At 42.2% G+C, this 27,296-nt stretch overlaps 1 protein-coding gene across 2 annotated transcripts in view; it reads left to right on the forward strand.

Annotated features, from left to right (window-relative positions):
- Window positions 1–27,296, forward strand: part of PFDN1 (prefoldin subunit 1) — a 55,953-nt gene that overhangs the window by 12,161 nt on the left and 16,496 nt on the right. For both annotated transcript variants that reach the window (XM_005280826.4, XM_065555852.1), the window contains exon 3: window positions 15,043–15,127. In XM_005280826.4, coding sequence (XP_005280883.2) covers window positions 15,043–15,127 — 85 coding nt within the window. The remainder of the gene's footprint in view (window positions 1–15,042; window positions 15,128–27,296) is intronic.

Below are 27,296 nucleotides of genomic sequence, written 5' to 3' on the forward strand. Positions count from 1 at the left end.
TGATAGCAATATTCATCCTGTATGTGGTCCAGCACCACAGGAGGATGTAAGGTCCATGGATATTTACTGACAGCAGAAGAATGGTGAGGCTGAGGAATCCTGGGTTCCATTCCAGCCTCTGGAGGGGTGTGGGCTCTATTGTGTACAGACTCTTCTGTCCTTTCCCCCAGGCTTGAGCCCTCCTGTCCCATCTCCCACAAACTTTCCCTACCCCACTCTCATTCTCCTTGCCTACACAGTCCCCATCTGCACTCCTCAGGCTTCTTGGCCTAGTCTCCTTGCCTCACCAGTCCCAGCATCCCATCCCCACTTCAGTTCCCAGCTTCTCTCGCCCTCACAACCCAGTCTCACCAGACTACTTGTCCCAGTCTCCTCTTTTCCCTTTCCCTGGTCCATTTTTTGCCCCTCTGTATTCGAATGAGGCTGCTTCCTCCTTTGCACTGCCTGGATGCCAGCAGGGGGATCAATGAGAGCATTGGAGACAGGCTCCCTGCTCTCATTCCCAGTGCTTGGCCTGACCCTGGTTTAGGGTGGCCACTCACCTCTTCCCGGAATACCGGACATTCCAGTACTTCCGGGAACAGCATGGACCTGCTCCTGTTGGCATGACCTTGGATGCATGGTGTGGGTGAAGTCCTGCTGCATGGGGGGTACCATTTTTAAGAGCCCCCCCAATGTGACCTCACATGCACGGTGCATGCAAGGACACACCAGATAAGGGGGTGTCACTTTTAAGAGTGTGCCACTCCGCCTCCAGGACCTTGTGTGTGAGGTCATGCTGCTGGGGGCAAAGTGGCATGCTCTTCAAAAGAGAGTCCCCCACCTGATACCAGACAAACCCATGTCTGGTTTTGTCAGAGTACTGAATGGGGGACAAACCCTAGAAAAGTCTGTCTGTCTTGTTTAATACCAGATGAGTGGCCTGCCTACCTCATCCTGGAGCAGCCATTACAGAGAAAGCCTTTCTAAACTCATGTAGCCGTGGCCTGGGGTATGCTCAGTCACTCTGTGGGGATGGTGCATGCACAGCATGGTCAGCATTAGGAGCCAACGACTTTTCAGAGTCTTAATTGTTCAGCTCTAGCAAGTCTCTCTTGAGTATATGGAAACGGAGATTTTTCAAAGGTTTATAACGTGGTCATATTTAGGCAGATTTTGATGGGCATAGACCCTCTACCAAATTGAGTCCCAGATCCAAAACATGGTGGCACTAGAACATTAATAAAAGGTCACCAGCATTTGTTAACATGGGGAAAACAGAGTATTTTCTTCTATCCTTGTTCTCAGAAAGGGCTGAACCATTTTGACTGAAAGTTCAAAAAAAATTTCAGCCTGAGGCAGACGTGGCATGGAAATTTTCAGCCCAAATGGTTAGTTTGGCAAAGTTATAAGTAAGTAAAATCAGGGTTTTATAATAGGAAGTGTCAGGTAACCTTAATAATAGGTATTTCTACCAGTCCTACCAAAATAAGCTTGTCTTCCAGGTTCTCCCATCCATGCTTGCAGTGAGAGAAGTTGAGGCAAGCTAACTGATATGCTTTTTACACCACATGTGTAGCTCTCCAAGTTAATTTATTGACACACTATGACTCTACAACTGTGGCATAAGCTGTGTTCAGTAAACAGCCTGATCATCTGTAGTCCAGTGATACTGTATTATCATGTAAATGCTTGAACACAAAAGATGTCTTGTCTTATACTTTGAAGGTCAGCAATTCAGAGGTAGACTACTTCAGGAAGCAAGTTCCATAGCATTGGATCCCTCACCTTATCTCTAGTCCCCAGTTATGCTCATCATCTGCAGGCAGTCATCAAATGTAGCTCATCTGATATGGTCTGTAGCAGTTGTGCACAGAGCGATCTTTAAGATATGTGATTAAACAAACACAAAGTGTTGGGTGAGCTTCTCTTCTAAACTTCTGAACTTGCAGTGTTCCTGTTTCAGGTCTTTTAGTGTCTTTGCTGTGGTATGTCATAGAAGGTTTCTCAGGGTATTTAAAACAGGAGCATGGGGAATGTTTTTGCTTAGCCCTTTAGTCTTGAAAGCATCTAAACCATCACTTTAATATTCCATAACTTAACACTTATCCAGCTTCTCTTAGAAAACTGAATAGATTTCCCACCCTTGTCATTTGCACAAAAGGCCTGAAGATCAAGGAAGCCTTCACATTTTCTAGAATAAAGAGCACTTCACCAATGTTTTTTATACAAACTGTTCTTGAGTTGATTCTTTTCCTGGTCAAAAAGTTGAACTCTCCATTAAAGGAATTAAACACAATCAAAGATGCAGGTGTGTCCAGAAATAGATCCGTCAAGTGACTGGAGATCATTGTCCATTTTTGGCCATTTGGCAACATGGAGAACATGCAACAGTATCAATGTGCATGTCTCTTCCTGACTGGATTTTTAGTTCTGAGCTGAAAATATCACTTCTGTTGGAACACACACATGTACCAGACAGAATGCCAAAGCTCCAAAGGCTTTTTTTTCTGAGCATCGCAGAGTTCCTGGGGGATGCAGATTTGCCAGCTGCCCAGGGAATGTCCCCTTGTCAAAAATAGCTATTTCTTTACTCTGGATCCTTGTTTGTGAATCAGTTTCTTCTTCCTCAGTTGTCACTTGCATGATTATTCCCTGGGATATAGCTTGATTGATGGCTATGGAGGGGAAGTGCTTAGTCTTGTTTTTTAGATGTTCATGAACAAATTCTCACCCTAGAAGGTTTGTTTTTTAGTTACTAGGTACCTAGATTGTGATTGTTTTAGTGCTCTATAGTTTTCTTCTGGTAATTAAACACATCTTATGTATCAGTTATGTTGGTTAGCATTCTAGAGTCAAAAGAACATTTAATTATATTTACATGTGTGATAAGTTGTGCAGTACTACTTCCTCCCATGCTTTACGTGACATTGATTTTCTGTTCGTATCACAAAAGCAATTTCTATGGTACATAAGAACAAAACCTATGCAACGTAGGGGCATTCCAAAATCTGCAAATAAAAAGCTGGGGTTTTTATTCACTTGTGGTCTTTTGCATAGTTGTCCTTATGTCTCACATTTTCAGTTTCAACTCTGTGTAGCTCTCCAGAAGATGCACAACAAATGAAACATCAACTTGTTTTTATAGGCATAAGGAACAGGCTCATCTTTCAAAAGAGGTACATTATGTTTTTTTGAAGGCCTGGGTAGGTGTTGGACTGCCTAACTGGAGAGGGGGAAATGTGGCAGTAGAATGGAAATACTTAATTTATTCTCTCAAATTCATTCTCTCTTTCCATCACATGAGTATTTATTATATATTATTTCATGGGAAACAGTGTTCAAGAGAAAACTCTTTACATGCTGATGAGGGGGCATTCATCTTAGTCTTTGCTATCTTTCTTTCTCCCGTCTGTTAGCCTTTTAATTCCAAGAGGCTCTTCTGCTATATGAATTGATGTTGTTTTACTTCTGTTTTTGGAAAATTGTGCAAACTTTTATGAAATGGATCCTACTGTTGTTAGAAAGGATACATGACAGCAGCACCTTAAAAATGATGGTGGGGAAAGCTAGTAATCCCAGCCCTCACTGTCCAAATCAGGTGCAGCGCTGACTGACTGACCACTGTGAATTCCTTTTTTATATTGTCAAATCTATCCTGTGGTGATGGAGAAGAGGGCATGTTCTCAGTCTCTGTAGCATACAGTTTTGAAAGTCTGTACCAAACCATATTGCATAAACCTACCTGAAGTATGTCGCTGGCATATTGTTAGACACTACGGTCTGTTGCGTTTTCTCTGCTTAACTAGCTAAAAATTGTTTATTGTTCATATTGTTTGTTAAACAGGAAATTAGATAAGAGAATGATTGGGGACTGCTTGGGGTGGGGTGATTCCCAACTCTGATTTGTTAAAAAGGGAAATATAGCCTATCATATTTGAAATTCTTATTCCACTTCTGACACAGATTTATCTTTGGATGTTGCTTGTGAATGTTTGCTCAAGTAACTTACTACAAAAAGGAAGTGTGACCATGCGCTTGAGGATTCAAGAAAAACTACAGGGTGAAAGAGATCGTTGAAACAGTTTCCCCGTACTCCTTCTGGGCAGCAGTCCCCGTAATAGGTATCTGCCAGGTAGCCCAACCTGGGACAATAGCCTTTTATAATCAAGAACAGAAGAATAGTGCAAAACAAACTCACTAGTCCTGTGCCAGGCCTCCCATTCTCCAGAGGGCTCTGACAGTTCACTGTCCCTGCAGGAGTGCAGGGCTGGTCCTTTCCTCCAGGGGCGAAGGACATGCAAGGTCTGCTTTCCTTGCTGATCAGCCAGTAACTGTACTCTCTTTCTCTCGTTTTAACTGACCCTTCAGTACTGGCAGTGAGTGCAGGTGTAGTGGGATTTAGCTGAGTGGGCCCACAGCAGTTCATTAACCCTGGCCTGTTCAGTGTGGGGTTGGTATAACCCATCATAGGAAGACACAAATTAGTCGGAATTTCAGTAAATCTTGATCTAGCCTTTGAAAAGAATGAATGGTGTCCTTTAAAAAGCTGACCCTCACTACTGTAGCATTATTTTTGGTCAGACTATGTTTATCACCAATTTAGAGGTGAACCACTACTTGCTTTTTTTAAGAAACTAAGTATGAACAATGGTATAAATCTACCATCTAGTTAAGTGTCTAGCAATGCAGAAACTGCTGTTTAGAAGCTGTGATACTATTTCTGTATGAAGTAATGTAATATGCTGGAGCTGTTGACAGATCCAAAATAAAGTGAAAACTAAAGTAAACATGGTACAGGTGTAAGACAAATAACATTTCCTCATCTGATAGGGCAGGTGTGCTTGTTCCTGACATACCACACACAATTTTGAAAATGTAAGTAGTTCAGCATTTTCTGTTTCTCACTTTCAGTCCTTTAAGGTCAATAAGTATATAACTTACAAATGTTAATCTACGCAATTTCATTATTGTCCCTATAAGACTAAAACTGGAACACTTGCAGTATAGTTAAGCCTTTTTTTCCATCCAATGTCGGGGCGCAGATATTACTGCACAATGTGTACATTATTGTACCTACACTTCTTAAGTTAAAACTGCCAAATGGCTCATTAAACCTGATGCATATAAGAATCTAATTACCTGTGTATAGATACAGTAGTAAAATTAAAAATTTGATTTGCCTCTACAAATGCAGAGAATTGCTAAGAAACTTTTTTGGCTAAAGTTTGTTAGCCTGTAATGGGAGATTTATGTACTATATGAATTTTTGCTCCAAAATATTTTCTAATTGGAGAAAAATAGTTGAGTCTAGCTGTATTGAGAATTTCTGATTTTTAGCTGCCTGTTATAGCAGCAAACATAGGAACAAATTGCCATCTAATCTGCTTGAGGTGAGTTGACTCAAATGCATCAGCCAAAGAACGTAAGCTGCTTAATGAGACGTTAAAAAACAGACTGGCAAAATATGAAAGATCTAGATATGAAGAGGGAGTGTATAAAATAGTGTTTAAAACATGTACACTGAATTACAGTACTATGTATCAGAGGGGTAGCCGTGTTAGTCTGAATCTGTAAAAAGCAACAGAGGGTCCTGTGGCACTTTTAAGACTAACAGAAGTATTGGGAGCATGAGCTTTCGTGGGTAAGAACTTCACTTCTTCAGATGCAAGTAATGGAAATTTCCAGAGGCAGGTATAAATCAATATGGAGATAACGAGGTTAGTTCAGTCAGGGAGGGTGAGGTGCTCTGCTAGCAGTTGAGGTGTGAACGCCAAGGGAGGAGAAACTGCTTTTGTAGCTGGATAGCCATTCACAGTCTTTGTTTAATCCTGATCTGATGGTGTCAAATTTGCAAATGAACTGGAACTCAGCAGTTTCTCTTTGGCGTCTGGTCCTGAAGTTTTTTTGCTGTAAGATGGCACCCTTTACATCTGCTATTGTATGGCCAGGGAGGCTGAAGTGTTCTCCTACAGGTTTTTGTATATTGCCATTCCTGATATCTGACTTGTGTCCATTTATCCTCTTGCGTAGTGACTGTCCAGTTTGGCCAATGTACATAGCAGAGGGGCATTGTTGGCACATGATGGCATATATAACATTGGTGGATGTGCAGGTGAATGAGCCGGTGATGTTGTAGCTGATCCTGTGATGGTGTTGCTGGTGTAGATATGTGGGCAGAGTTGGCATCGAGGTTTGTTGCATGGGTTGGTTCCTGAGTTAGAGTTGTTATGGTGCGGTGCGTGGTTGCACTTCCTAGACACCACAGTACAAATAAGCGATGGCCACGTTAACACCACCCTATACCGAAACCCCACTGACCGCTACGCCTACCTTCATGCCTCCAGCTTCCACCCCGGACACACCACATGATCCATCGTCTGCAGCCAAGCGCTGAGGTACAACCACATCTGCTCCAACCCCTCAGACAGAGACCAACACCTACAAGATCTTCACCAAGCATTCTCAGAACTACGATACCCACACAAGGAAATAGAGAAACAAATCAACAGAGCCAGACGTGTACCCAGAAGCCTCCTGCTACAAGACAGGCCCAAAAAAGAAACCAACAGAACTCCACTGGCCATCACCTACAGTCCTCAGCTTAAACCTCTCCAACGCATCATCAGTGATCTACAACCCATCCTGGACAATGATCCCTCACTTTCACAGACCTTGGGAGGCAGGCCAGTCCTCGCCCACAGACAACCTGCCCAACCTTAAGCATATTCTCACCAGCAACCACGCTCCGCACCATAACAATGAATGGCTATCCAACTACAGAAGCAGTTTCTCCTCCCTTGGTGTTCACACCTCAACTGCTAGCAGAGCACCTCACCGTCCCTGATTGAACTAACCTCGTTATCTCCATACTGATTTATACCTTCCTCTGGAAATTTTCATTACTTGCATCTGAAGAAGTGAGGTTCTTACCCACAAAAGCTTATGCTCCCAATACTTCTGTTAGTCTTAAAGGTGCCACAGGACCATCTGTTGCTTTTTACAGTACTATATTATTTTTAATTTTGTATTGGAATTTATGGCTAGTAGATGTTTCTCAATTAGATAAAGTAATTAAAACTCAAGCTTGCTGAGTGTATAACTAGTATCTATGTTATGAAGTACACAGGCAAATTATTAGAATTTAAATGGACATATGTAGGGAAGGGAGAGGGGTCTGTCCTGAAGGGTTGTGAACTTGAGCAGCCAACTTCTGTTCCAGTCAAGATGGATTGTTTGGGAACAAGATCAGCTCCTTTGGAAGTCTCTTTTCCATTGGCTTTGAACAGTACTTAAAATGCACTAATCCTATACTGGGTTACTCTCAAAGCTTGAATGGCAGCACGAGTTCAGCATTAAAAAGCATCTTTAAATAGATGAGGGCATGACTGAGGTTAGCCTAACTTTTCACATTGCTTAGTCTGATTGAAAAAAGCCTTGGCCTACAGCATTACATGTGTGAGGCAAAGCATTTTAGCCAGAACATTACATATATTTACATGGCATACCATGATATATTTACTGCATCATATATGTATATATTATATGCAGAAAGCTGTGTTAAAAGAACATTAAGGTTGTGTACACACAAGGGAACTGAATTAAAGTTGTTAATTCTGGCATTTCCCAACTTTTCTTTTGCAGTCTTAACATTCTTTTAACGTTTTTTTACTTGTGACGTTTTAGATTTTTTTTTTACGTGAATTGAATAACCCAAACTCCCATTTTATGGAACCATATTGACTTCCTGCATGAATCATTGGTCTGGCTGGAATCCAGGACCTTAGATCCATAACACAGACCTTTGCTACTTCTGTTTAAGGAGTAACTAGTAGTAGCATTAGGCTATTGTCCGGTCTGTAGACCACCCACTACAGGCATGTGACATACACTTTGCCAGTGACTTACAAAACTTTGATAGACAGCAAAGGAATGTTGAGAATCTTGGGTTCTGTTTCTGTCTCTGGAAGGTAGCATGTGACCTAGTGGTTAGACAGCACAGCCAAATTCAGAATCAATGTGCCAAATTTGTAAGGCAGTGAGCCCAAGTGCAGGAGACTTAGGTCTACCATACTAGAGACCTGGGGCTATATTCTAGTCCTTGCTATGGCCCCTTTACCGTGCTCCAGTGTACTCAGCACCATTTTGTTCCTCTCATAGCCACTGATGTAGGGACATGCTAGGGAAAGAAAAGGAAGTGGCTGATTTGTGGAACTCTACAGCAATTGGGGGCTTGGGAGAGGCTCATAGGCAGCCAGGTAAGGCTGCAGTAAATTAGAGCAGCCTCTTGGTTGTGTGCATAGTTCTGGCAGAGGTGACTTTGTGCTATTACCCCATATGTAAAATGAGACCGTGATATCTGGTCACCTCCTAAGGTAGGGGTATGAGGCTTTGCTCAACAATAAGGGCTGTGAAGTGTAAAGAATTATTAACACCAGTCAGTGGAAGAGTAAAACTAGGACTTGTCTCCTCCTGGTGCCCAGTGCCCCTGTGATTAAAGCAGAATGAGGAGCTTTCCCAAACCAGGAAGCAGATCTGTATGCCCCCCTCACCTCTGCTTACTTTAATGTCTGTCTTCTCCTAGGCCAAAGGGGTGGCAGCTGCAGGAGTGTGCGCCGTGTGGTTGGGATGTAGGAAGTTATGCAGGGCTGGAGTTCTGCTCACTGTGGATAGAATGTTCAGAGATTGTAGCCACAAACCTCTAACAGGTTCTACTGAGCATGTGCAAATGGTAATTTTTAGAGGTTTATAATTTGGCCAAATATGGATGGGTTCTCATTTGGACAGCAAAAGGCATCTCTCTGACGCCAGGATAATCCATCTGCCAATTTTCATGTTCCTACTCCAAACCTGTGAGGCACCAGAGCTGGTAGAAAATACTTTTAACATTAGCAAAACTACTTATTTCCTCCCTTATCTCATTCCCAGAAATAGCTCGAATCATTTCACTGAATTTAAAATAAAAATAATGAAAAAAATTCTGCCTGAGGCGTGAAAAATTTCAGCCTGAATGGTTAAAGATTGGCAAAATTATAAATAACTGAAATCAGGGGCTCCTAATGGAAAGTGTTAGGCAAACTTACATACAGGTGTCACCACAGTCCAGCATAATTTCTGTGCCATAAAACGTACACTCTGCATTGATTTGTGAACAAGTATCCCCATAAACTCATCCAGCAACAGTTTAAATATTTTAAAATGTAATACTGTTCGGTAAGTCAAATAGTAGATCCTGGCACAAACAATCTGTGGGTTATGGAATTAAATATTCAGTGTGAACATCAGTATGTGGGTATGTTTGCCTGTATGTGAGAGTGACACAAAGGGGCCTGCAGAGTTTATACCTGAACTCTATGAACTTCATACCCTCATATCTCAATGCCTGTACTTTGACCCATCAACCTTTTACCCCCAATCGGGGATATTGCAAATTATGTATTCCTTATGCCACGTGATCTTAAACCAAACTTTGCACCCTTGATAATCTGTACGTTATTCCCTGATAACCAGAAACTTCTATGCTCAAACTCTGTTCACTTTTTTTTTTTTAACATCTTAATAAAATTTTTACTGATGAGTAGCTGGATCCTGAAGACCATGTTGGAGTGCTAGGGGGATAAAATGATTTGTACAGATTTAAATAATGGAAAGACATGCTAGAAATCTCACATCTGGAAATGGGGAAAACTCTCTGAAGGAAACAAACAGCTCGGTTCCTAAGGGGAATGTATAGCCTCCACCCTGTTTTAAAGAAACAAAAATCCTGCTTTGGTGTTAGCAGAGGGTTATTGGGAGGAAAATAGAAATCAGTGGGGGAATTTTTGAAAGATTTTCTGGGGTGTTTTTTCTTTCTGCTTGTGCTTGGTAATACTGTTACTTTTTTGCTCCTCCAATACATTTTATGCCTTTAGAGCCAGCAGTCATGAGGAGTCAGACTCATAACGCTCTCTCAGAAATACTCACTGTAATAAAGAGCTGCTTGTGCTGCTGGCAGCCCAGTTTTTGTTGAACAATCCACAGAATCTCACACATGGCACCAGAAGAGCCTAATATAGTCTAGCGGACTCCCTACTTCTCATTTTTACCCGTTTTTAAGGACCTTAGGAAGTCTTATGTATGCAAATCATCAAAAGAACATTTAGCTGTTTTTCTATTAAAAACTTGCAACCTTATTTTTAACGGACTGTCCTTTTAAATGAATGGAACATCACTACTTGATGAATCTATCCTACTACATGAGAGATGGATATTCCTTGTATGAGGAGTAGTTGTGAAAGTTATTAGGCTTTAAAGTTAACAGCTAATTAAGCTGAAAAGGGGAAATTCACAACTCTTTCTGGGTGGTTGTTTCATGCTGTTTGGCTGCAGAGTGTATTGGTTTTTGCTCTGAAGGTTCTATGAGTAATCAGGAGCAGAAAGCTTTGCTTCTGAAGAAAGAAGCACGTGAAGTGAATTTGGCCTCGTCCCAGTTCCTAACGGATCCATGTCTCAGTAAAATGCTTTCTGGAGCAGGGGTTGCTATGGTGTTTGTCTTGTACAGCAACATGCACACATTGGCACATTGCAATTCAAATTAATAACTCCTGAGTGGCGGAACTTCACTTGAGGAAACTAGAGGTGGGTGTGGTGGAATCTTGCTCAGTGCCTTCTTACCCTATCTAGCTCATATCAGTCAGGTTAATCTCACAAATTCAACTTCACACTTCCGAAGGAGGCAACTGAGCTCTGCTGGCTTTGTTTTTCTGTCATTTATATACTGTCATAGGTCCATTAATTTAAATTACACCAGCTGAGAATCTGCCCCTGGTTTTTAAACACCCTAAAGCATTATATTGTATGCTAGGTGAAAATGAAACACTCTAAATATTCTAGTCCCTGCAGTGTCACCAGCTATCACCAGTTTCTTCATATACTCTGCACTGAATAAACATGTTTAGAATATTTCTTTTGTATACACACTAAAGAAAGCATCTGTCCGTACTTTCTAGGTTTCTTTGACATTGCTTAGAATGTCAAGAAATGTAATACCCATATGTATCTCAGCAATACAATTCAATGTAACCCGCTACTGTAGGTACTGCACAAAAACATTAGTGCTTAATTTCTCTCCTACTCAACAATGAACATTCTAGCTAAGTGTTTAGCTGGATTAATTGAAATTTCAAAATCTGAGACAAAATTACTAATTGCGAAATTACTCTAAAAAGCAACAGAGGGTCCTGTGGCACCTTTAAGACTATGGCATCTGAAGAAGTGAGGTTCTTACCCATGAAAGCTTATGCTCCCAATACTTCTGTTAGTCTTAAAGGTGCCACAGGACCCTCTGTTGCTTTTTACAGATTCAGACTAACACGGCTACCCCTCTGATACTTAAATTACTCTAATGCTCCTTCTATAACTGCATGGAGTAGGCCTCCTTGTTTTCTCTGGTAGCTCTGATAAATGGTACACTTTTCCTCAGTTGGGTGAAAACTTTGACCAACATTTTTGAAGTTGAATGCCCCAAGTCAGGCACCTACATCATCAGTAACCCAGTTTTTTGAGGGTTTGGTACCTCTGAAAGTCAGGCCACTTAGATGGATACATGTGGATGTGATTTCCGAGCTTTAAGATTTCAGTTAGAAAATTTTGGTCTGTCTGCTATCAATGTACATTCTTAAGCTTTTGTTTGAGGAAAGGCACCAGGGAGGTTATTTTCTCAGTTGAATGGTGTTGACAGCTGCAGAATCTAAGTTTTCGTTTAAAAACAAACAAACAAAAAAATCCTCTAGTCCTTAGAGTTGCAAAGATCTTCCAGAGTGAACCAAGTGTAAACTGATGCTGTGTAGTTTTCCTAAGTCTGCATGGACAACTTCAGAGATTTCCCAAGTTGCAGCGCAGTGAAAATTGACCAGAATCTTGTCTGTTTTAATGTTCCATATTTAGAACACAGTGGGCAGCCGTGAAACAGAGAAGATGGTCAGGTTGAACTACTCCAACTTTGGAAAGCTATGTACAGCAAATGAGCAGTTACTGGAGCTGTTCACAGTTATGGTCCGTCTTCCCCCCCAAATTTAGGGAATTGGAGCCACCTTCCCCCCTAACATGCCACCACTATCACCCTTACAGTAGCCACGATGCTCTTGGGTGTGAGAGAGGAATGATTTATATGTATTGCAGTAGTGCCTAGGAGCTGCATGGGTGAAGATCTTGCTGTGTTAGGTGCTGTACAAACACAGAACAAAAAGAATGCCTGCCTCAAAGAGCTTAGTATAGGAAAGAAGCAGGGGGAATGCTCCCTCTCTCTTCCACTGTCCAAAGGATGTGTGTGAGAGCTTCAGATTTATCAAAACCTGATAGCTAGAGGCTATGAGAAATGGGGCTCCTTCTTAAGATCCAGGGCTGCAGCTGATGCAAATGCAGTGCCCTTCCCTTTCCCTGAGGGTGCACAGGTGGCTGTGGCTTCTCACAGGGACACTGCACCCAGAGAGACAGAACCCTCCTTTTAGTTTAGTCACCTGGCTATTGAGCGTTAGGGCCTGAAAATGTTACCAGTGTCTGAGCAGGTGGTGGAGGGGTTGAGGCTGGTAGGTGGAGAGAGGGAGAAATTGAGGGGATGCATTAGATAAAAAGAGAAATATGATATTAAAAAGAGGAATTTTTGGGGAGCAAAGATGGTACCAGGGAGAAGCATCGCACAAAATGAGTGGAGGGAAAAGGGACAAAGTGAGGAGAGATGTTGAAAACTACATAAGAAGAGCTACCAAGTGAATTATAAGAGAGAGAAAGTGGAGTGAAGCCAGGAAGGGAAAAAAAAGTGTAACAAAATCAAGGAAAGCACTGTAAAGTGTGATTGAAAACACATTAAGGAGAGCATGAATTGGCAACATGTTAAAATTAAATGCAATACCCAACTCTTCTGTTGCTATAAATTGCAGGGCTGTGATGGCACCAGGTATTGTTCACCCAGGCTTAATCCTCAGCTAGTGTTGGGTACGTTTTTCAAGCTGTGCAGGAGGATCCACATTTCTGTTTGTTTCAGTTCTGTTCATCTTCCAGGCCCTGAATAAACGTGTTAATAATATCCATTTGTCATGGGAGATTATGCCACACATTGAATTCAAACTTTTGTGCAGAAGAGGCATGTAGTCTGGCACTGCCCAGTCTAAAGCTATTCCTTTTAGCTGTTCAACATGATCACTTGTCACCTGGCATGAAGACATGGTCCCAGACACTAGTTAGCCCTGTGAGAGACCTTGAACACAATGGTATGAGCTATGGAGGCTCCTTTTAATCCTTCTGGGTGACTTTCTAAGTAGGGAAGAAGCTAATCCGTTGCTTGTGCATTCCTTGTGTGTGAGAGGAGGGGATGAAGAAAGCTATGTAAGGTTCCTAAAATTTACTTGAACTCAGTTAGCCTTTACCTCTTTGCAAGCTGTCTGTCATATTCTGAGAGTAGCCTTGAGCCGTGTGATTACTCAGAACACTGCTCCGAGCAGTTTGGGGCAGCTTTCTTATGATGGCTGTACAAGCTTGCTGTTACTTTCATCTGTAACTCATAAGAACCTTATCTTTATAATTTGATTGCAAATGGAAAAAGGAAGAAATAGACACTCGTGACTGCAGCTTCAGTTTAAAAAAATATGAATGCAACAAAATGGAACTTTAGAAAGCATTGGAATTCAAAGTTCACTTTAAACAAATAAACAAACCTTAAACAATGGAAACTGTTAAAACACAGTTAAGGGCACCCAAACAAGTATAAATCTGTCTCCATAGAGAGAACAACCAGGGTTTGCCTTATCCCAGCCATTATGCAGGTTCATGTCTTCTGTGACCATACAAAATATTAATTAATATTAACTAGAGCTGGTTGGGAACAAGGTTAATTGGAATATGCCAATTCATTGAACCCGAAATATTTTTCGGAAATGTCTTGGGTTCAATGAACTTCTGACAAAACACAGGTAGGGTTCCTCCGGAGCAGCCCCTCTATGACAACTGTCATGAGGCCAGGGACCTCAGGGCTTCCAGGGTCTATGGCTCATGGGCAACCTTGCCATGTGGACTGCCCTGAGATTAGGCTCTGGCTGGAGCCATGGCTCTCAGGGTTTTAGGATCCCTGCTATGTGGTGGGGAGCTCACCTGAATCCCAGGGCATCCAGGAATGGAAGGCAGCTGGGAGGTGGGGGCAGCCGGCTACTCCATTTCGTTTAGAAAAATGGAACTGAAATGTGTGTGTGTGTGTGTGTGTGTTTTGTTTTTGTTTTTTATGAAAAAATCTCAGAATTTCTTTTCTGTGGGAAACTGAAATTTCAAGTTTTTGTTCTGTATCGGAATGAAAACTTTTTTGAAATGGCAGAATTTCACACAGAATGGAAATTCTGAGTTTTTGCCAGATCTAATCTTAACCATAGAGGTCAGTCAGACTCCAGGCATAAACAATCCGTGGAAGAAGTCGTCCTTTAATGATTCTTGATTAGATACATAGCCTACTGAAGATAGTCTTTTCCCTTTGCTCGCAAAGATTCCATGTGCCATGAAATATCCAAGTGCCATGAAATACAGATCTAGTGTATCTCTGTATCCAAACTCTTAAACTGAGATAATGAAATTATAGGACTTGCATGGAAACCTAAAGGTTAGCGTGGTGCCGAAGTATAACCCATTAATGTGCGTAAACAGTTATGTAACATGTTCTGTGGTTCAAATCTTCAGTATTTAATCTGCAAGCTGTGCAAGTACAGTGTCTTCTCTAAACGTTAAGACCATCCAGAAGGCTGGTAACAGCGCGTGAGGCAGAAAAAGTTGGCGTCCGCCTTTACTTCATTTTAAGTGTTTAGTTTGTCTTGAATTGAGTGAAGTCTGGGCCACTTTCACTAGATGATCACCTCCATTATGCAGCTGATTTTTTTTCAGCCCATTGACTGATCAATTCCATTATCTTTTATTGTGCTGTAAATGAATCTCTCTGCAGTCTCTCCTTACAGAGCACAGGATGAGAGTGAGTAACATTTGGTTGATGTAGTTTAGCTCTCTGCAACCGTAGTAAATCTGCCTGATTTCTTTTTTTGTCACTTGTAGGTTTATCCTTCAGTCCAAGGGAGTAATTCACAACCAACTCTTAGAAAAACAGAAAATAGCAGAAGAGAAAATTAAAGAACTTGAGGTAAGTTTTAGGTGAGTGAAGGTGATATTGAAAGTAGGACCTTAAAAAAAAAGTCAACATGATAGTCTTTGTTGCGTCCCTTACATATATAGTATATTTATATAGCGCTTTTCATCCTAAAGGATCTTACAACACTAGAACTCCTATCCACAGCTGAAACATTGCTATCTCTTGGGTAGAATGCAGCAGCTGTCATGGTAGTAATATTAGCAATGCATATCCTGCTGACCCTCCTGATAGGAAAATACCTATCTAGTCTAGAAGTAATTTAGACATATTACCTAATTTGAGTATTTGAGAGATGCAGAAATATATAGGAAATGCACAGTAATTTCAGTGTCCTTTTGCAAGTTCAAACTGCTGAAATGGGGCTTTGGATCCATTTAATCTTGACCAACATCCAGGGGATACAAGCCAGGTTCACTTGCTCTGCTCATTACATTTAATTCTTCAGAGGGGCACAAATAAAAATGCACCAAAAGAGCTACCATTATGTCTTTTTATAAATGTCCCTAATATGTGAATAATATGAAACCCTGCCTCTTAGTATCTTGAGCAAAGAACTTAAAAACAAACAAACAAACAAAAAACCCACAACAAAAATACCCTCTAGGAATGTGTTTAGGGGAAGCAAATGATGAGTTGACCAAACAGTCAGATATGTTAATGTGAGCTTTGGAGATGGAATTAACAATAGGGAAGGCAGAGCAGGCAAATAAGTGTGTGTGTGCACGCGCACAAGGAATAGTAATGTGAAGTGCTTAAAGTGGGGCACGGGTCACTTGTTGGAGGAGTCTCTGCACCTTGAGGTCTTTAAACCACGATTTGAGGACTTCAGTAACTCAGGCATAGGTTAAGGGTTTGTTACAGGAGTGGGTGGGTGAGATTCTGTGGCCTGCGTTGTGCCAGGAGGTCAGACTAGATGATCATAATGGTCCCTTCTGACCTTAAAGTCTATGAGTCTATAAAAGTGGCACTGTGGAGTTCTATATTTACTCAGTTACTCCAGATCAAATCTGCTCAGTTGGTAAATAGAAAGGTACTTTTCTTCTGTTTGCCCTGAAAGCCCAACCTATAGTCTGAAAGACAAGATGGCTTCTGTCTTTTGCATCTCTAGCAGTAAATAATCTGCAGTCAGAACTTAGTTAACAGTTCTGATAAAGTGGAAGATAGATATGATGCATGTGTTAGATTCTATTCTGCCTTATATAGCACTAAAAGGTGTTTTTAAAAAAAAGTCTTAAATGCATGGCCTGATTTTCAGAGATGCTGAGCAACCCCAACTCCCATTAAACACCACGAAAGTGGCTTGTGTTCATTACTTTTGAAAATCAGGTTCTTGTATTTTGTTCAATAAAGTACTTCGATATGATTCTGAATAGATATAGGGAGCAGATCTGAAGAGTAAGAATGTGCCATTTTTAAGTGTTTTTCATTTTAAAGACTGAGGATTTAATGTGGTGAAAAGTGTTTTTATTCAAAGAACAGATGATAGGATGGGGCATATTTAAATAGGGTTACCATACGTCCTCTTTTTCCCGGACATGTCCGGCTTTTCAGCACTCAAACCCCCGTCCGAGGGGAATTGCCAAAAAGCCGAACGTGTCGGGGAAAATGGCGGCTCTGCTTCTCCCCTGACTCTTCGGCTCTATTTAAGAGCCGAGCGCTACGGGCTTTGGGCAGCCCCCATACCTCCGGACCCTGCGCCGCCGGAGCCCGGGAGGGGAAGTGCCCGGCCGGGGGCGCAGGGTCTGGAGGCATGGGGGCTGCCCGAAGCCGGTAGCGCTCGGGCAGCCCGGCTCTTAAACAGAGCCAGGCTGCCTGAGCGCTACCGGCTTCGGGCAGCCCCCATGCCTCCGGACCCTGCGCCGCCGGAGCCCGGGAGGGGAAGTGCCCGGCTGGGGGAGCAGGGTCCGGAGGCATAGGGGCTGCCCGAAGCCCAAGCGCTACCGGCTTCACGGTTTGCCGGGCAGCCTCCAGACCCTGCGCCCCCGGCTGGGCGCTTCCCCTCCCGGGCTCCAGCTGCGCTGGGGAAGCGCCGGCGGGGGGCGCAGGGTCTGGGGGCTGCCCGGCAAACCGTGAAGCCGGTAGCGCTGGGGCAGCCCTTTCCCCGTGGCTGGGAATGGGAGGGAGGAAGGAGGGGGCGGAGTTGGGGCGGGGAAGGGGCGGAGTTAGGGCGGGGCTGTGGTGGGGAAATGGGCGGGGCCAGGGCCCGTGGAGGGTCCTCTTTTTTTATTTAATATATATGGTAACCCTAGATTTAAAGTAGTTTTGGGTGTTGTGTTTGAATAGGACAACCTTAAGCTTGCATTTCCTTGGTACCTACCATTCACATTTGTGGTGTTTTAACTATAATATTTTTGAAAAGTAATGCACATATCTGTAGTTGGAGTGTGTCGGCACCATGACAAACTCTTTAATGTGGAGATATGTTTTTGTTATAGTAGTATCCCAATAAAAATAGGATCCACAGTGAGGGAGATATCCTAACCTTTGAAAATCTGTTTTTAACTGTCTCAGTTTTCATTGGAAAGGAGAGAACAGATATGTCTAGGGGGGCAGCTGTGCTAATGATATGAGGCAAGATAACATTTTAACTACATTTTGGACATTAGCAAGTGTGGGTTGTCAGGTCTGATCAAGCTGGGACTGTGCCTATTTGGTTGTGAAGTCCAGGGCAGTGTAGCTGGACAGTGCTGTCCTATGCTCTGGAGAAAAACATTAACACTGTATTTATAGAAAATTCTCTCTCCATGAATAATGTGAAAGATGCACTTGCAAATTACAGCTGTCATTTCTGAGCCGAGGTGCTTGGGTTGACCTCATGGCTGGGACAGTCAGTGATGAAACCCAATGTCAGTGATGTTCACAAGTCCCCATGCTGCCTCAACAGTTATTAAAGGGTTGTTTTGAATACACTTTCTGAACCTGAAGCCATTCCATTGCTTGATAATTTGTCCTCTTGATAGCAGGTAAAAATGCATCCCTTGGTGGTGGCAATTTTTCTCCGTTTGCATCTTGGAAAACATGCACCTGCATACCTCTGCAAGTGTTGTAATGTTGATCTTCAAATGGTAAACTGGACATAGGAACACCTCCAGTGCATTTACGACTTCCTCAGTGACTGTCTCAGCTGTTCTGAGCACCTTCAGGGCGAGTTCATGCTCTTTGGAGGTTGCCTTCCAGTAAGATAATTTGGTCTTTCAAGCTGGCTTTGTGTGGTTTTTAATGGTCCAAGTGATAGGAACACATCTCTGAGGTATTACAGTGATTCTGTACCCCAGCAGCAGGCACAAAAACAACATCTGGTGGAAGTCTTGGGTAGCGTCTCACAGAGAGCACTAGAACATCCGTGTCTTATGCAAAAATCTGGAATTTAGTAGCACCTCTCTCTGTGACATTGCTGACATGCAAGATAATTGTAGACTCAGCTTCCTCATGGGAACTATGAAGAAACTCCACTGATCACTGTGAGGCAGCAGCTTCATTATGTCATACGCCAATGAAATTCTTCGAGAAATTCTTCACATGATGGAGTGTTTTTCCTGCAAGGTATGCGGTTAACTCATCCTTCATGTGAGTATGAGACAGTAACTTCTTCACTGTGGCACTGGAGATGTTCGTGGAGTCAGTGATTTTATATTTCACAAGTGCAGTACAATGGAGTCTTTTCTTTCTGGTAATATTTTTAATTGATTTCCCCTGAATACTTGTCAAGCACGAGATGGATTCCGTCATAGATCCAGTATTTTCTCTGTACCCTAATGATGAAGTGTTCAGCCAAATCTTGGCAAGTGTTAACAGTTTCTAGATTGTCAACAGCTTGTACTTTAGCCATACCATCTATGACTGATATCCTGAAAGGCCTCTGCTGGCATAAGGTACCGGTCATGTTGTCAGTAGGTGCTGGCATAGGAAGACCACGGAAGATGTACATTAGTTTGTTTTTTGTCTTGCACATATGGGTTGTTCCATCATATGCGAACATTGATCGTGGAGAACTCACGTAGACCCAAAGTCTCACATAGATGATCATGATGCTGAGATCTGGACTTGACCAGTAGATGAGCAACAACCTGTCTGCAGTTAGCTTTGTAATAGTCTCTGCCACCTTCACTCTGACTTCCCTCTTTGCATTTGAGCACACCATTAGTCTTTTTTTCTTAATGGGATCCCATAGATTGACAGAGCCTTGAATAATTCTTTGGGTTTTGAAGGCTTCATACAAATCATGACCCAGAGTATCCATTTGAGTGACATCTTTAGCTATCTCATCACTGAAGACTGCTTTTATCATAATATTAATGAGCTCTGATGCATGAATGGGTAGCCAGTGCAAGTAAGCTCACCTGTAGCTTTAAAATTGCTCCTTCTTGGTATTTAACAGAACCTAATGTGTTTAAATGGTGCTTGGTTACTTCTGGGAAAATCATACTAAGCACACTTAATGTTTCATTTGAAATTTGCTAGAGTTCTGGGGTTGTCAAGGAAAGAGCAGCATTCTCACTAAGAGTGACTGCTTCATACAGTTGTGTGTGTGTTGAAACTGTACTTAATGGATGCCTTCGGACTTCCAGCTTACCGCAGAAGAAGCAGGTGTTCTCTAAATGCATGCCAGGAGAACTAGTATAAGGCAAGTCTCACCCACAGTTGGCACCTGTCCCAAAATCTTTGACTTTTTTTTAATGCTCAATGTACTTCCCCTCCAACCTTGCCAAATTCATTTTTTGGGTGTGCTTCTTATAGCATGCAAGTTGCCACTATTTAACCAGGTACTCTGCAGGGGTATTCTCTAAAGATTCAACTACTATTTGGTATTCTTCATCTCCCCATAGACTTCTAAATATGATCAAGGCCAAAGTAAAAAAGAAGTATTTTGTAATAAATTACTTTGGGATTGTAATTAATATACATTATATAACATCATTACGTAACTATCAGTGTACTGTTTGCGGATGGATTCCAGTAATTTCTGTCTGCATGCTGACGTCTTAACCAGTGCCTCATTACAACTCTTTTGTCATAATAAACCAAGCTAATAATCAGTACCACTGAACCTTTTCTTTTTTGCCAATGCTGACAAATCAATTTGAAGCACTCCTTCCATTACAGTAATTTGTAACATTAAAATAAATTAATCAGATATATTCTGGGCATGAACTGATAACACAGTGCTGTCAGTTGAGGGCCACAATTTAACTTTGTGAGAGCTGCGTGTTTGACATGCCTGTGTTCAGAAATCATTTTTTAAAACCATAACACTTTCTCAAATATATATCTACATCATTGTTTTAGGGTTGTGGGAGAAAGAGCTTTGGAATGTTACCCAACTCAACCCATTTCCAGTGATGTATTATGAAAATTTCTGCCAACTGGAGAACCTGGCGCTGGGACCTCGGGGCAGCGAGTCCTCCCGCCATGCTGCAGAGGGGGACACGTTGAAATTATGATTCTGTACATTTCTATGAATCAAATGACACCTCCCTTAACTTTCTCTTCTTATCTTGCCCACAAAATTACACATGCTCTCAGACTAACATCATTAGTAATAGTAGTGCTTTAAGCATCCAAGTGCCTGAGTTTCTTAACAAAACAGCTGTAAGATTATTTGAACGTTATTTTTTTCTCAACTCATTCTTATAAATGACTGAACCGTGTTAGCAGATACTTTCAAAAACACCCAGCGTAGAAAATTTTATCTGCAACAGTTGAAGTTTGACAAAGTCGTAAGCAACCGAAAACAGGGTCTTATAATGGAGTGTGTCCAGCAACCTTAATAACAGGCAATGTTACCTGAGCCTTTAAGATGAGTTAGCTCTAGTATAGACAGGACACAGGCATTTTTACCACACACTAAACATTTCACCATTGATCGCACAGGTGGAGCTGCTCTGGGACTGAAAAGGCAGCTGTAAACATCCTGATTAGATGCAGCCACAGTGTTAAAGCCAAATGGAATCTAGTTGATAGGCCTTTGTTTACTGAGTGTTGGGCTCCCAGGCTGCTAGTCTTGCCAGACTGTGGTCAGTTTTCAGCAACTATAAGCTTTAGGCCTTGGCTACACTGGCACTGTACAGCGCTGCAACTTGCTGCGCTCAGGGGTGTGAAAACGCCCCCCTCTCCCCCCCGAGCGCAGCGAGTGCAGCGCTGTAAAGCGACAGTGTAATCAGAGCCTGCAGCGCTGCACGCTTGCTCGCAGTGCTGCAAGCTACTCCCCTCGGAGAGGTGGAGTACATACAGTGCTGCGAGAGCTCTCTTGCAGCACTGGCGGCGCGACTACACTCACGCTTCACAGCGTTGTGAATTCCCAAGTGTAACCAAGCCCTGAGTTGAATGTCTCCATCTGTTCCTGTTCCTGGTGGGAAATGGTTCTTAACCTTCTGAACTTCGATTGCTGGGTTAAGCAGAATGGGTGGAGTTCCTCGTAAATTAGAACCTTCTACTTCTTAGGCAGAGCTTCAAAGCTGTCCCCTTGATCGTTGTTTTCTCTCCTTTGAAGCTTACAGCTGCCTTTGGCCAACAGTTATTGGCACTGAATTGGCTGTAACAAAAGCAGTGACTGATCTCAGTAACTGGTGGGAGAGGGAAAGTGGCTGCCAGATGGATTGCTCTCTCCTTTTTAACCATTGATACGGGGGCCAGGTTCCCTGAAGCTTCTACAGTTTGTTTAAAATGAAGATTCATATCCACTATTAACTACTTTTCAAGCTGGCTGTTCCAGGAGAGCCATGGGATTCCTTATGAGAAAGGTTGAAGTCTTACATTGATGCTTCCTATGAGCTGAGGATTTCCAGGGAAACACCTGAATCCAAGTTACATCACTTACCACAGGAGTAGCTGGGAGAGAATTTCTCTGGTCCTGAAACCAACCAGTGATGTAGAGAGGAAAGAATGTGAAACTTACGTGATGAAATTAATGGAGACATGCCATCTCCTAGAACTGGAAGGGACCTTGAAAGATCATTGAGTCCAGCCCACTGCCTTCACTAGCAGGACCAAGTACTGATTTTTCCGTGATTCCACTAGGTCATCCTAAAGGAAATATCAGACTGAGAGAAACATGGTGAGGTTAAAATCCCCACCTTCAGATTATTAAATGTGAATAGGTTTTGAAGGTTGGATTTACCTTCCACCATGTCTACTGCTTTCTTTACCGCCTCCCCATCCTCACTACAGTGGCACAGCTCCAGCTCTCTTCTCTCCTCCCCCCCCCCCCAATAAATAAATAAATAAAATAAAAGTAAGCCTGTGGCATGGCATGGAAAATTGCAGTCCAAAGTTTGCAAAGTTTTTTAAGCAACTGAAAACAGGGTCTTGTGACGACTGAGTGTTGGGCTACCTTAGTAATAGGCAGTGCTCCTAGCCTCATTTAATAATTAATTATAAAATCCTGAAAGTGTTTCTCTTTTTGGTAGCATGCTAAAAATAGTGCCCATTTTGAGTGTGCTTTTTGAAAGCACGTGCCCAACTACCATTGACAGTCTGGGAGTTGGGTGCCTATTTCCTCTAGGTGCTTTGGGAAATCCCACCCTCAAGGGGGCTGATCCAGTGCATTGTTGGGAGTTTGTTGTATGAGACATTAGTATTGTAGAGCTATTATCAGGCCTGCATGAGATGTATGCTGCTGACATAGGGCAGAATTTTCCTAAGTGTTCAGCCCTGGGAAGCTGGGCCAGGTCTTCAGTACATTGGGTGCCCATTGGTTACTGAGCTCTTTTGAAAATCTGGCCATAGGTGTCGCAATGGGAGCTGCTGGGTGCCGAGTACTTCTGAGAACCACTCTCTCAGTGCTCTTCAGAGCTTGAGCTGCATGTTTTTACATTTACAGCACTGCCATAGTGAACTACTGTACACTGAGCCTGCAATATAAAACTTAACTTTCTCTTTCAGGACTTGTTTGCCCTATTTTTGCTTTTATTAGCAATGGATACAAACCCAGTTAAAAAATAATAAATTGCAGGTTACTTTGAAGGGTTTTGGCCAGTCTTTGAATCAAAAATAAAACTGCCTACTTTTATACCAACTTCAATCTAAATGGAATTAATAACAAGGCTGTCATGCAAATGGCTTTGAGACTCAGCTGCATTGGAAGCCACCTTTAGGAGCACTGCAGGCACTTGAAATTCACTTGTATAAAGAAAAATTATGCAGGTCTTAAGGTGCTGAAAAATGGTGGAATAGTACCCAGAGCTCAAAAAGATTCACAAACACCCATTAGTCAGGGTTAGATACAAACAGCAAGAATTGGGGTGAGCAAAGGTGCTGGGATTTCTACCAGGGTGCTGTTCTTGAACTGTGGTTTCTAGATCCATCTCAGATATTTGCCCCGGGTAGTAGATAGGTGATTAAACTTGAAGCTCACTCCAACCCCTTGACCTGCAGGAAAGGAAGAAGAGATTTTTTGCCTTTCCTCTAAAGCCTCCCCACTGCTGCGAGGATTGAGGAAGAGGAAGAAAGGTCTCTGCTATTCTACTTTTCTCTCTCCTCGTTATGGTAGGTCCTGCTTCCCTGTGAATAGTTCCAGTGCCTGCGTCTGATGTTGCTCCTAGCTTTCTGTGTAGCAGTATCATGAAATTGCTGTGATTCTGTTTAACCATTGAATTTCAGGTGTCTCTATTGCATGGCAAAGCTGTGAGCAGTGGCAGAGGAACTAGACCTCTATGTGCAAACCCAAAGATGGCACTTTACATTCAATGAACATTTGAAAATGATCTTTGCCGTTGCAGGGGCTAATCCTGCAAACACTTAAGGTGCTTAACTTTACACTTGTGCATAGTCCCACTGAAGTTAATGGGACTTCTTGTGTGTACGTGCTTGCAAGGTTGGGACCATAAGGCAATAAAAAAATCAATGAACCGCAACCTCTTAAATTCTGCAGAGATTGATGACCTGTACTCACATACTTACAAGAGGAGCTTCCAACTCCCTAGCAGCAATTGGATTTTTCCAGCCTTGATAATATCAATTCTCTTGTTATGTTTAACTATATTAGTTGTGTATGTGAAATCTATTTTGAAAGCATTCTAAAAGGATGAGCACAGGCCCTTTTTAGCTCAGCAATGTTTGTGCAGTATTAGGAGAAAAACCTAGTAATGTTTTTCTTCCCTTGTTTTTAAGGAAACATGATATGCTGGGGTGGAACAATGCTTTGTTCAGGAAATGTTATCCGTTTCCATTGTAGGGCTAGATGAATTCTGTTTTTAAATGTGGCATTTTAAAAAGACCAAACTCTGTGATGTTATAAAGACATGGAAAATGATTCTTCCTTCAGCGTGGAGGAAGTGATTATTGCTGTGTTTTTTCACTGGTAGTATCTGATAATCCCCCTCCCTCCCGCTATTCTCGGCATGTTTAGTTGTCAGGCGTTGTCAGACTAAATTGCTAAAAATAACAAATACGGGGGAGGCTGCTCTGTGGCAGCTTTCTTCAGTGTGTGCCACTTGTTGAATTTAGTTCCTTCACAGAAAGGGCAAAAGCAACCCGCTTCCATTCTTGTTGAATGGGATTTCTTTTTTTAAAGTGCTGACAAGAACATTGTTGTGTGTTTCACATTTCCCAAACATTAATACTCCATGCACATGTACAAGAGGATGAAAGCTGACTGCTCCTGTAGGGCTAAATCTTCAGTGTCTGTCTACAGCAAAAACTATGATCCTGGAAAACCACAGGAAAATAAACAAGTGGTTGCATTCTAATTCAATAGCTTTGCCATGTGGCTTCTGAGAAGCCATGTAAAATTGTCCCAACCCATGCTCAAGATCTGTTCACCTACCGTTTACCATGATGATGTAGAAACTAATATTTTACTTGTCCATCAAATACCATTAGTCTCCTTGCGTAAGACGTGAGTTGAACTGTGCAAGGCTCCTTTATGGTAGAATAAAAGGAAAGGGTTGTTCTGTGGCAGTGGGATCTAATAGTTAGGGAGGCTGGATGTCAATACTCAGAAGCTTTGTTCCTGCCTTTGCCATGGACATGGTCTGTGATCTTGGGGAAACTAGCAATATCTCAATACCTCACATTCCTCCTCTGTAAAATAAGCATCCCTCACAGAATCAGTGTATGGGTTCGTTATGTTCGAGGATCTTTGGATGAAAGGATGGCCTAACTGCAGGTGTAAGATACTAGCAGCAGCATCTTTCTACTAATCAATAAGATGAGGAGTCTCTGAAATTTGCCAGGGCTACTCCATGCTTCATGAGAACAAAGCTATTTTAATTAAATAGTAAATGTAGTGCTGGTGAAAAGTGCCAAATTAGCTTGAAGACTGAAGTTCTTTGTTACCAGGATAGTATAGTCCAGGCAGTAATGGAGGCATATTGCCACCTGGCAATAGACCTCCACTTTGCTCTTGAGGGACCACCTCCAGAGGTGAGAAGGGAGCCCTGTCTCCATGCTTTAGGCAGTCCCTTGATTTTCATACTGAGCCTGTCAATATGGATGCCAATTGTTAGTGTAGTTTAATTATGTCGAAAGCCTAGAAACTCGTGTGAAACCTCAATTCATTTCACAGGCCACTAAACAGCCACCAGAAGGTAACAGTGTTGCGTTATTACTGAGCTGGACCACATTTAATCCCATGAATTACCACTGACCAGCTGCTATCCCATTGTGGAGTCATGGAGCAGGCCAGTGGTCTGGAGCATGTGGGCTTTTTCAAATAAACGGGAGAGAATGAGTGTCCCTGTTTATTCTTCTGTCAGGGGAATCCTCTCAAGAATTGCCCTCTCTGTGTTTTAATCTAGATGGATCTTATTTTGATTGCGTGGTTTTTCTCTTTTAGCATAGAAGCAGGCTGTCATTTTTAAGAACTGCTCCAAGTGTGCCCGTAAGTGCTGGTCTGCTTAAGCTCTGTCTTCTTGACCTTATGGCTCCAGCTGCATTATGGACATCTTGCAAATGTTTCCCACCATTGCTAACACCAATTCAGTTATAGTTTGAGCAACACTGGGAGCCGTGGTGTAGTGGAGCTGCTGGTATTTTGAGCACCATGTCCTCCAGGGTTGTTAATGCTAATGGAGTAGAACTAGCGCTGCCATCAGTTTGTAATATGTCCATCATGTAGACAGGGCTGTACCGGTTTATGACATTACTGCATACAAGATTTGGCTGTTTGAACTCTTTGGGAAAATCTTGTATTGTTTCTAGACTTCCCCAAAGTCTGCTATTTATGATGGTGGTGTGGAAGGCTCCAGGACAGAATTCTGGCCCCCCAAGTTGTTAGGTTTTTAACGGAGCCTCTCCATGGCTTGATGAAGCCTGGACTTGTTTGGCCCTTAGGGGAGCTACCCTCTCCTAGCAGTACTAGTCTTGGCAGTCAAGGCTCTGTTACTTTGGCTTTAATGGCCTCATGTGATATTTGGAGTTATCTGCATTGTATCTGAATGGTCAAATGCCTGGAGGGTTCAGGAAGGTGGAGATGGTGAAAGCTCTGTGTAACTTGTTCCATATACCTGTGATGGCAGTTCCAAAGCTCTCGGCACAGAGTTCATCCAGCCAACAGGGTATGTCTTTGGCAATGGGGCTTGCTCTGAGCACTTTACATCAACACACGTTGCTAACTCTCAGTTGCTGTTACCAACATGGATGCAGGCTTCTATCCTCTGGATGCTCCACTTTGAAGTTTATTAGAAAAATTGGTAACTGAATTCTGTCCACCCATGAGACCTTTTAAAATTCTTCCATAGGAAAGTGTCTTGAAGCACATCTGAGGCACTGCTGGGCATCGACAGAAAGATTGCCAAATGCACAGATATGATCTCCCTGTTTTTATCTAATCTCTGCTCACCCCTTTTAGGGTTTACTCCTACATCTGTTCATATTGTGCATGGCAGCTACTGGAGGGAAGAGCCAAAACCCATCAGTCATCTGCTGCATGGATGGGGAGAGGATTGCACCACACTGGCTCCTTCCCTTTCATTGCTTTATTCTAAGGCTGTCAAGTGATTAAAAAAATTTATTGCCGGGTTAAACAATAATAGAATACCATTTATTTAAATATTTTTGATGTTTTCTACATTTTCAAATATATTGATTTCAGTTACAACACAGAATACAAAGTGTACAGTGCTCACTTTATATTTATTTTTGATTACAAATATTTGCACTGTAAAAACCAATAGAAATAGTATTTTTCAATTCACCTAATACAAGTACTGTAGTGCAATCT

Source organism: Chrysemys picta, chromosome 8 (assembly GCF_011386835.1).
Source record: "Chrysemys picta bellii isolate R12L10 chromosome 8, ASM1138683v2, whole genome shotgun sequence".
Taxonomy (NCBI): domain Eukaryota; kingdom Metazoa; phylum Chordata; order Testudines; family Emydidae; genus Chrysemys; species Chrysemys picta.